This window comes from Hydra vulgaris, chromosome 12 (assembly GCF_038396675.1).
Source record: "Hydra vulgaris chromosome 12, alternate assembly HydraT2T_AEP".
Classification (NCBI taxonomy): Eukaryota; Metazoa; Cnidaria; class Hydrozoa; order Anthoathecata; family Hydridae; genus Hydra; species Hydra vulgaris.
In genome coordinates this window covers 3,030,001-3,041,315 of record NC_088931.1, presented here as the reverse complement: position 1 = coordinate 3,041,315, position 11,315 = coordinate 3,030,001, and the positions used below count along the sequence as shown (strand labels likewise).

At 30.2% G+C, this 11,315-nt stretch overlaps 1 protein-coding gene across 1 annotated transcript in view; it reads left to right on the top strand.

Moving 5' to 3' along the window:
• The first annotated feature begins 2,269 nt into the window (after positions 1-2,269).
• The window catches only part of LOC100204523 (cytoplasmic aconitate hydratase), a 70,469-nt gene continuing 61,423 nt past the window's right edge, over positions 2,270-11,315 (top strand). The window contains exons 1-2 of the mRNA XM_065811249.1: positions 2,270-2,401; positions 2,491-2,583. Of these exons, the coding sequence (XP_065667321.1) occupies positions 2,392-2,401; positions 2,491-2,583 (103 nt within the window). The 5' untranslated portion in view covers positions 2,270-2,391. The remainder of the gene's footprint in view (positions 2,402-2,490; positions 2,584-11,315) is intronic.

Sequence of the window (11,315 nt, the reverse complement as noted above, 5' to 3'; positions counted from 1 at the left end):
CTTTTAGCATAACTGGAAACTACCGGTTACTTAAACTTAAATAAGAATTTCTAACCAAGTAAACTTTTACAATTCGCGTCCATTCCGCCTTTACTGTTTTAAAAACTCCAACATCTAGTGGTTGCAAAAAAGAGTTATGTGAGCTGGCATTCGGAATAAAATTATGTTGTTTGATTCAGATAAGCTTTTTAATTTAAAACTAATTTGAGATGCATGGCCGTCTGAATATAGAATTTTAGATCCTTGAAGTTTGTTTGCGTAAACTATTCTATGAAATTTTCGCTTTCCATCCAACCTGATTTGTTAGTAGAATAATAAACATCAGAAGCACCACCTTGAACCCAAACTTTCATCAAATTTCAACCTTTGTAAACGACTTGATGAGGTATAAAATATCCAAAAGCATCGCAACAGGTTAAAACTATAGTCATTTGTTTTTCATTTGTTGGGGCAAGTTGATTTGGATTTTTTATTCCTTTTTGACAAACAATGTTGACTTTATCATGATCGAATTTCAATCCACTTTTATCACAGTAAAACATATGAAAAGGGTTTTCATTCAAATTATGCTCTCCATAAATACCGTCGACTTGGCTGAACCATTCATTAATAGTTGCTGGTTACGAAGACACTGCTCTTACAGCTTGCATGCAAGTCGCCTTTCTTTCATAGATATTTTTCGCGTATTTTTTCATGAAACTATTGTACCACTTTTGAGTAGGTTTACCGGTCTTGAATGAATGAGCCTCTCCGTTACTTGGCTTATTGCTCTGGGCCTACCAACACCAGCAGCTCCATTTATTCCTTTTAATCTGCAAAAAATAATTGTTTTAGGAATATTATAACATAAAGCGGCTTCTGAGTATGACAGCTTCTTATTCATAGTCTCAATACAGAGTTTAATTTTTCTTTTGCGATCTTTCTTTTTTTAAAACTTTGACATTTTTTTAATTAACAAACGTTAAGACAAACAAGACGTTTAGAAGTTCAATAAAAAAGTTAAAAGCGTTTTGGGGTCGTCCATAAAGTACGTCAGCTTTTTCTTCGATTCTCCTCCCCCCTCCCCCACCATCCCTTTGCATTTTGCCATACGCTTTTTTGAGTACCCTCTACTTCCCTAACAATACCTACGCTTTTAACCTACCAACCTAAACCCCCCCTTATCTCATATACGCTATTTGCAAACCCCCTCTTTCTCTCCGAGCCTACTTACTTTATGGACAATCCCTTATTAACTAAGTTTATGTCGTTAAAATACTATTGTTAATAGAATTTGGCAGATCATAATTTTTTATTAGTAAGATGTTTACTATCTAACACCAAATATCAAATGTGCACAAGACTTTAGCCTCTAAACTATTGAAACTTTCTACCATCAACTTTTAGTTTTAGATTGCATTTTTTTTCATAGAACATTTGGTGATCACACTATATTAATCTAACATATGATCTGCCAATTTGTTTTGCAGATCTCATTTGGAATTTTGGCAGATCATTTTATTTGTTTTTTTCTCAAGTTTACTTATACATCAAAACATTTTTGCAAAATTGATTAGGGCAATACTTTCATGACGTGTTTTGAGGTTCACATTTCAATAATTCTAATATGCGACCTGTCAAACTATTTGGCAGATCGCTCAATAGAATTTGACAAATCTTTTTTTTATTGGTAAGACGTTTACTATCTGGCAAATAAAAATATTTGTGCATAAGAATAAAGTTTCAATGCTGTTGTTTCTTTCTACCTTTAACGTTTAATAACGATTGAATCGTTTTTCATGGCATAATTAGCTGATATATAACGTAATCTGCCAAATTTTTCAGCAGATTATTTATATTAATTCGGCAATTTTTATAATCCGCTCTGCCTTTTGTGCCATTTTAAATAATCTGATCCACCTATCTGCTCCGCTCAAACATGAAAAGTGTTTCTAATAACTACGCGACACTTATTATTATTATTGCCGTGATGAGTTTCGGAAATCTAATTTATTTTTAAATTTTCTTGTTTGTATTCAGTTTTATTTTTTATTTGGTTAACCTTTTTATAATAAAATCAAGAGAGAATTTCGTTTAAATTTAGCAATGACGATATCTATTCTATATGACGTAGTTACAATTCTTGTAACATTAAAAAAAAGCATATTAAAGCCACAAATCGAGAATATGTTTTAATATATGTTTTAAAGAATTGTTTATATATGTTTTAAAGAATTATATATGTGAATTATATATAATTACATAATCATATATGTTTTAAAGAACTGTTGTAAAATGTTGTTCTATATTTATCAAGCTATAGTAAATTTATTAACCGAAGGAAATTTATTTAGTTAAAATAATTTAATAAATTAGTTGCAAGTGTAAGTTTTCTAGAAGATTTTACTGATAATGAAAATAGGTAGCTTTGTTTATTCTGGTTATCAAACTATTTTAATGAGCTATTTTAATTGAATACTTTGCGTTTAATATTTTTTACTTGTATTATAGATCATGACTATGGTTGGACAATATCTGAGTTAAACATTAATGGAAAGAAATATTCATATTGTGATTTGAAAAAGTTAAACGATGAAAGAGTCAGTAAGAGTTTTAAATATAATATTGACTACACTAACTAAAATGGATGTATTTTTTATTTTTATTAGTATTTAATAAATGTAAACGTTTTCAAATTTTTATTAACCAAATACAATTTTGTTTTGAACTAAATTTAATAAAAATAACAGCAATATGTTCTACAGTTAATATAATATAAGAATATGATTAAGAAAAATGTGTCATTATAGAGGTATTTAATTATGTTTTATGAACCAAAAATGTTAAATTAACTATGTAAGTGCTTTTTTTTGATTTATTGATATTCATAAGTGTCATTTGATTTGTTAATATTCATAAGTATCAAATGCATATACAAATTTGTATAAATAAGTAGCGATATTACTAATATATGTTTCTGAAATGACAGGATCATGTTAGCCATTCCAGACGATTTTTTTATAATTTAAAAAAAATATAATTTATATCATCGTATAAAGCTTGACCTGAATTGAAAAAAGAGGGGTCATTCGACCTTTGAAGTTAAGCGGATCCAAAGTTATTGAATTTTTTGTAGTGCAAAAATTGATGATTTTTTGACGAAAGGTATAGGGCTTAAGTATGGAAAAATTGCAGTGTTATGGCAACGAAAAAGAGAGTATTTTTGGATCATATTGACTTTTGAATAACTTTTGAACCGTTCTTACATTTGACTTGAAATTTTTCATATTGATTTAACAACTATAAGAAAATTAAAAACATAAAAAATTTTTTTTAATTCTGTCAGGATTGCCCAGAACTGTCTATTTTACAGACTGAAGGTTTTTACTTATTTACTTAGTTTTGGTGTCATATTGACTCTTGAATAACTCTTGAACCGTTATTACATTTAACTTGAAATTTTCCATATTGATTCACCAACTATAAGAAAATAAAATACCAAAATATTTATATTTAATTCAGTCGGGATTGTCCAGATTTGTCTATTTTACAGACTGTGGGTTATAACTTATTTACTTAGTTTTGGTGTCATATTGACTTTAGAATAACTTTTAAACCATTATTACATTTGACTTTAAATTTTCCATAGTGATCCAACAACTATAAGAAAATAAAATACCCCAAAATTTTTTTGTTCAACTGACGAGATTTACCAGAATCATCTATTTTACAGACTGAGGGTTTTCACTTATTTACTTAGTTTTAGAAAATAAAATTTGGGGTTATATTATAATAACACCATACAAATGTGCATAAAGAAACCATGGAATCCAAATAGTACATCATTTTGAAATCATTGTATAATTTACAGACCGGTCAGTAAATTACTGCAAAAGGGCTGCACAAACCAACTGGGCATACCGACTTTGAATATATTTGATATTTTTCAACTGTTATTAAATTTGATTCGAAATTTTTCATAATGGTCCCATTTTTATTTATCTGGCGAGATTAACCAGAATCATCTATTTTACAGACTGATGGTTTTCACTAATTTACTTAGTTTTGGAAAATAAAATTTGGGGTTATATTATTATTACACCATACAAATATGCGTAAAGGAATCATGGAATCCAAATCATACATCATTTTGAAATTATTGTATAATTTACAGATGGGTCATTAAATTACTACAAAAGGGCATTAAAATCTGTCGAAATTATTTAGAATAACCTATTTAACAGACAGAAGATTCTTGAATAAAGTTAAAATTTAATTTTTAATGAAAATAACTTACAGCAAACAAAATTTCTGAAATTTGGAGTACTTACAACTGCAATAGGCAGGTATAACAGCAGAAATTATATCTAAAAATGTAAAAATATTATTATTAGAAACACAGATACACAATAACGTGTTAAAAATATTTTGTTAATTCATTTTAAAGATATATAAATTAAAAACATTTAAAACTAAATAAGTATGAAATAAGAAACTTACTCTTTAAGATTGCTTATGTGAACCTATAAAAACGCCTAAGATAAAAAAAATGAAAATAACATAGAAAAATGTTTTTGTTCTAAAACTTATTTCATGGCTTTTAGTGAATGATTAGATGTAGCAAGTTTCAGTAACGGGTTAACTTTTAACCAAAACTAGTGATCATCCTGAAAAGCTTAAAGGTGGCTCTATTTGCAGATGACATAAGGAACAAATGGATTTCAATCATCTTGTTTTAGAACTGACTTGCTAACTGTTGTTACCGAATGGTACTACATAACATTACATAGAAGTGGTTAGGCAAATTCTACTGCTCTGGATATCAAAGGCTTTCGATAAAGTCTGGCATGATGGACTTACCCATCTTTTTGCAATTTTTTAAGTCGTCTGTTATTTGTTATCTAGCTATATAAACTTCGTCTAGGCTCTTCCAGTAACTTCCAACTTTTAAAGTAGTTACTTTCTGATGCCTGCTCTACCCCCACTTCTATCCACAATAGTGAAATTGTTCCCAATCAAATTACTGTTTTTGTACCTTCTGATTTAATTTTGAAAATTGCTAATGATGACTTTTCATGCTCTGTTACCCCAACTTCTATTGTATACATCCCTTTAGGAAATGGTTCTAAAAACTTTCTTATTAAAACACAATTTAATCAAGAGAATCTTCCAGTTTGGATACTACCTATATTATCTGGTGATTTCACCTATCAAATAAAGAAATTTTAATTTGTAACATGTAATTGACGTTTTTGAAGATGGTAGATATATCTAATGGTCTAATTATAAGCAAGGGTTTTAAGTCTTTAATTAACAAACACTTATGCTCTCCTCTTGAATCTAATAACTTACTTTCTGATCATCACTATGGATTTCAATCGCCTCATTTTACAGCTGATACTACCATTTATTCCTGCCTTGATAAGAACGCAACACTCTCTGATTGCTTGAAGCGGGCATTTGAGCTTAAAAAGGATCTCACTTCTGTTACAGCATTAGGCTCACAGTGGCTGGTGAACTTTAACTCAAAGAAAACTTAATTTTTTTCAGCTAATCCTTATGGCCATAATCTAGATCTTCCTATATTTATCAACAGTAATGTACTCCATGAGTCATATACCCTTCGTCTTCTAGGATTAACTCTTACTTCTAATCTTTCTTGGAAACTGTATATTAAATCCATTGCAAAATTAGCATCTGCTAAGGTTGCATCTCTTTATCGAGCTCAACACTTTCTTACTCCGGATTTTATTCTTTATCTCTATAAATCTCAAATCCTTCCTAGTATGAAATACTGTTGCCCTATCTGGGGTGGATCTTCCAATAATGCCCTTTCTCTTTTAGACAAAGTTCAAAAATGCATTGTAAACATAGTTGGACCTGCTCTTGCAGCCAACCTCCAACCATTATCACATCATTGTAATGTTGCTTCTCTTTCTCTTTTCTATAAGTATTATAATGAACACTGCTCTAAAGAGCTAGCGTCTCTTGTACCATATACTAAAATTCATTGTTGTGTTATTTGTCATTCAATTAAGTCTCATCCTTTTAATGTGACTAAAATTGTAATAAGGTTGCAAGACAAATAAATTTCGAAAAAAAAAAAAAATCAAAAATGAAAGAGAAATGTTGTTAACAAAACCTCAGATTAGAGGGTGACACAAGTTTATTAACAAAAATAAAAAATAAAAATAATTATAGAGTACCAAGACCTGCTGCTGTAGCCAACCATTGTCGCATTGTCATAGTGTTGCTTCTCTTACTCTTTTCTACAAATACTATAAAGGGTGATGTTTTACGGAGCTAGTGTCTCTTATGCCATCTGCTAAAATTTATTCTTGTATTACTTATCATTCAATTAGGTCTCATCCTTTTACTGTGACTGTCCCTAAGTGCTACAAAAGTTCTTATTTGTGTGACTAATCATTCAGCATCTTTTTACTGTATATGTTCCTTCATGGTCTAAAAACTTTTTTTTTCTTTAACAAAACATAAATATACATATAATGACTTACGCGTGCATGAATGCTGTGCCAGAGAACACAGACATACATATAATTTCAACAGAACACAGACATACATATAATGACTTACAGGTACAGAAACAGAAACTTACATGTATTGACTTACGGGTGCGTCAACACCGCTCCAGAGGTCCAACAGAACACAAACATACACATAATGACTAACCTGTACATAAACACATACATACATATATTGACTTACGGGTGCATCAACACCACTCCAGAGGTCCAACAGAACACAAACATACACATAATGACTAACCGGTACATAAACACAAACATACATATAGTGACTTACAGGTGCGTCAACACCGCTCCAGAGGTCCAACAGAACACAAACATACACAAAATGAATGACGGGTACATAAACACAAACATACATATAGTGACTTACGGGTGCATCAACACCACTCCAGTGGTCCAACAGAACACAAACATACACAAAATGACTGATAGGTACATAAACACAAACATACATATAAAGACTTATGGGTGCGTAAACACAAACATACAAATAATTACTTATCAGTAGATCAACACTGCTGCTGAGGTGAACAGAAGACAGGTATTCGTATTATGACTTGCTTTATATAGATGCACCTACAAAAATATACATATAATGACTCACAAATACCTAAACACAAGGATACATATATTAATGGTACATCAGCGCAAAAATAGAAAACATAACTTACCAATATGTTGTCATGGCTGCAGAGGTCCAACAGAAACGAAATATACATATAAAGAATTGTGGGTGCGCAAACACCGCTCCAGATGACCAAACAGGTTACAAACATAAAGACATTAAATTGAATAATAATAGTAGCAAACATAAATGCAATAAATTGAAGTTGAATTGACATTGCGTCAAAAACAATATTAACAACATTTTTGTTTTTTTCGAACTTCGCCCTCCATATAACCATCAACCTTTCCCTCTATCGCAACACATTTCATCCTCCACTCTTTGACTAACTCAATATCGTATTTATCCTCAAATCTGTCATATAGTATCTCAAACTCGCATTCATCATCAAATTCTGAATACCATACATCCTTGCCACCTTCATCTACCATTTTATGTTTAATTCTTTTTCCTAAAAACTTTGGAACCCCTCCCTTTGATGCGCCTGCTCTTATTATTTTTCTAGTTTCCATTAAAAATCTAGTGTCACCCTCTAATCTGACCTTTTGTTTTAATGTTAACAACATTTCTTGTCTTTCATTATTCTCTCTGATGACTGAACATTTTATTGTATTTGCTCGTTGTTCTGGAGCATCTTTTAAAAACTTAAAAATTGATAGCAGGTTTGTTTTTAACGCCTCTATACCAAATTTTTTGTAATTTTCACCTTTTACCTTTTCTCCTAACTGTAGCCACTTTTCTGGAAATTTTTGCTGTAGTACTTTTTTTCTGTAGTACTTTTTTTCGAAATCTAATTTGTCTTTGCAACTTCATTACAATTTCATTTTCAGTACCTAAGATTTGCTCTATATCCTCTTTACACAAAATTAAACCACTATCCTTCCCAATTTCTGTTGTCAAAAAACTCTTTTTCTTCACTTGCCTTTTGTTCCTTTATTTCCTTTTCTAAGTTGCGCTTGTCCATCTCATCGGTTTTGTACTGCAATATATTTGCTTTTTTTTCTCTGTACTTTCTGATATATCCTTTTCTATTTCACCTTGCTAGTAAAACTAGCCTTGCCAATTCTTCCTGGGATTTCCCATATATCCAATCAGCTGTTTTGTTATTGTTAAACATGATGACACCAGCTGCAGCTACTGTTGTCATGTTAGGTTTCATTTTTAACCTGCAGTCATAAGAAGGGTTCACGTTTAACGCAAAGTCACGTTCAGACACAACATTAGTACTCGGACAGTTTTGAGTTTCCTCAAGAACAACAATATCTGGATTGTGATATTTCTCTCCAGGCAATTGGTCTCTTAACTGACTCTGGATCATAACCGAACACAAACAACATATAACTTCAAGGCATTCTTGTATTAAGGCATCCAAAAGTGGGTCATTACAATCAAAAAACAAACAATCAAACAAATCATCCTTAGTGAGATATTTGACATCAAAAAATGTAGAACCACTTAACATTATTGATGCATTAGAAGAACAACAAACAAAATAATTAAACATTTGCGACCAAATAGTATTTAAAGAAAAAATATGACCTTCCTCTTCAAAAATACGAAAAAGAGGTCCTGATATCAGTTTATTAAAAATTCCCAGAGCTCTGGTTGAAGCATGAAAAATTATGTTGTCAATATCATGCCTAATTGATTCATGAAGGAAATTGGAACCATCAAGATTAAAAACAAATTCTTTAAGATGATCTTTATGAAAATATGTTGCTCCACCAAGTAAAAATATAATGCTAAACTGATGATGCAGAAATGAAACCATAAAATTTTTTGAAAACTTTTTACGCAAAAATGCCCCCCAATCATCAGCTTTCCTGTTCCGTTGATCGCCGTGTCTATAGCTTGTAAGTTTTGAAACTTCATACAAAATATCAAAGGTACATGAGTTTTGAGAATTTATAAAACCACCATGAACACTACCTTCCTGCTCAACCACTTTTTCCCATTCTATGATTGCTTTTTCTGCATATATTCCTAAATTATGGATAACATGTAAGCCACAAAAAACATGATGCATTTGAGAAATTTTTAATTTTTCATTTAAAGGAAGTCGATCATAGTTTTCAACAACAAAAGGCAAAATTGCTTCTCTCCAATGTTTAAATTGGCTAAAAAAACTTGAATTAACTATGGTGCGATCTGTCATCAAAGATTTGAACTAAAAACTAAGCTTCCGAAGATCATCCTCATAGTTTTCCATTTCAGGAGAAAATATTTGAGACATATCAGTGAGTAAATTTTTTAGCTCTCCAAAACAAGATTGTGCCTCGCCTGAAAACATATCTTCTATCCCAAATGTGTAGCTTCCAGATGACGTTGTGACTTGAAAACTACCAATCTCTCTAAAATTATACTTTGTGCCATCTGTATGAAGAACATTGTGTGTACTATTCAATATAGCCTCTCTAACCTGAGCTTTTGATAAAAGGTTCATTTCACTAAAAAATTCAGCAGCCAAAGATTTTTTTGGAAGTGTGCTACATGAAATTCCAGCCATTTTTTGTAGTACAGTTCTGATATCATTTTCAACATTGTTAACAGAAACATTTTTACTCAAAAGGTCATAATATACAGAGCGAATTTCATCATTATATTTACCTCCTTCAAAAACATCAATTACATTTTTTTCAAAAAAGTTAACTCTTTCCTTCAGCTCTTCTGAAAGATTTTTAAAGTAATTTAAACTCTCTTTTAAGATTGAATCATTCGTTTCATCAGATGTTTTCAAAACAGTGTTTTCAATTTTTTTCTTAAAATACCATGCCTTTTGTCGATCTGATTGTGAACGTTTTCTAGCCAAATCAATTTCTTTTTCTAATCTAAATTTTTTTTGAAACAATTGGTTAATCCTATAATCCTTTCTAACTTCTCTTTTGTTGACATTTCTGACATTATATTTTGACAAGATTGCTTGATATTTTCTTTTATATTTATTACATCTTTTATTAATTTGTCTATTTTGTAATTTAAGATGATTAATTCTCTGTTTGTATTTTTTTATTTAATAAGTTAAATCACCTGATAATATAGGTAGTTTTTTGTCCGAGTTGGAAACTGGCAGATTCACTTCATTAACTTGCGCTTCAAGAAGAAAATTTTCAGAATCATTTCCTAAAGAAGTGTATACAATAAAGTTTGGGGTAACAGAACACAAAAAATCATCATTAGCAATTTGCAAGTTTAAATCAGAAGATACAAAAACAGTAATTTGATTTGGAACAATTTCACTATTGTGGATAGAAGAAGGGGTAGAACAAGTATCAGAAGGTGACATACCAACAACATCCGGAAAAGCACCAATAAAAGATAAAGCAGAGCTTAAAAAATACTTTCTTAAATCAAAATTTTTGGCACGATTTACTTTTGCAATAAAATCTTTTGACTTTTGAAGGCACTTGATCAGCATAACTCTAGATATAGGGTATTTAAACAAGGATGTAAAAAATACTGAAAGATTTGGCCATGTCAAGTTAAATTTATCTTTTTCTTTACAAATTTGTAAAAAATGGCAATTGGTTAAAACCAAATCTGGATTTTTGAGGGATACAATGCCTCCATTAATATTTAGATAATCCATAACAGTGTCAGAGACTAAAATTAAAATCAAACTTAATTTAAGTGACATAAAGAAAAATAAGGGGTGGATTATTTTGGTTTCAATAAATAGAATTATTAAAATGAAAAAAATTTGTGCTACAGTATTCCTAATTTATAATTTTGACTTACTTTCTTGATTTATAGATTATAGATTTATAAATGCAACCATTTTGGTGAGACTATTGTTAATGTCAACACCTAATTAAAAGGAATTAAAATAATTATTACAAGAGTTCATAGTATTTAATCAACAAACAAATAGTGGCAAATAAATAAAAATCGAAATAAAGAATTTCTTACACAATTCCATTTTCATAAGCTTTTGTTGATTACTATTTTTAGGTTTTTGTTTTGAAAAAAACAGTTTAAATAAGAGCAACCTGTAGTTAAAATAGTAAAAATCAAGATTTTAAAACACAAAAATCAAAACAGATAATGTCATTAAATATGCAAACAAAAGCATATATATATACACATAATTTATATATGCAAATCCTAAGTACCAATTCTTTAGGTAAACTTAAGTAAATACTTGTTTTAAATAGAGGAAAAGCTAA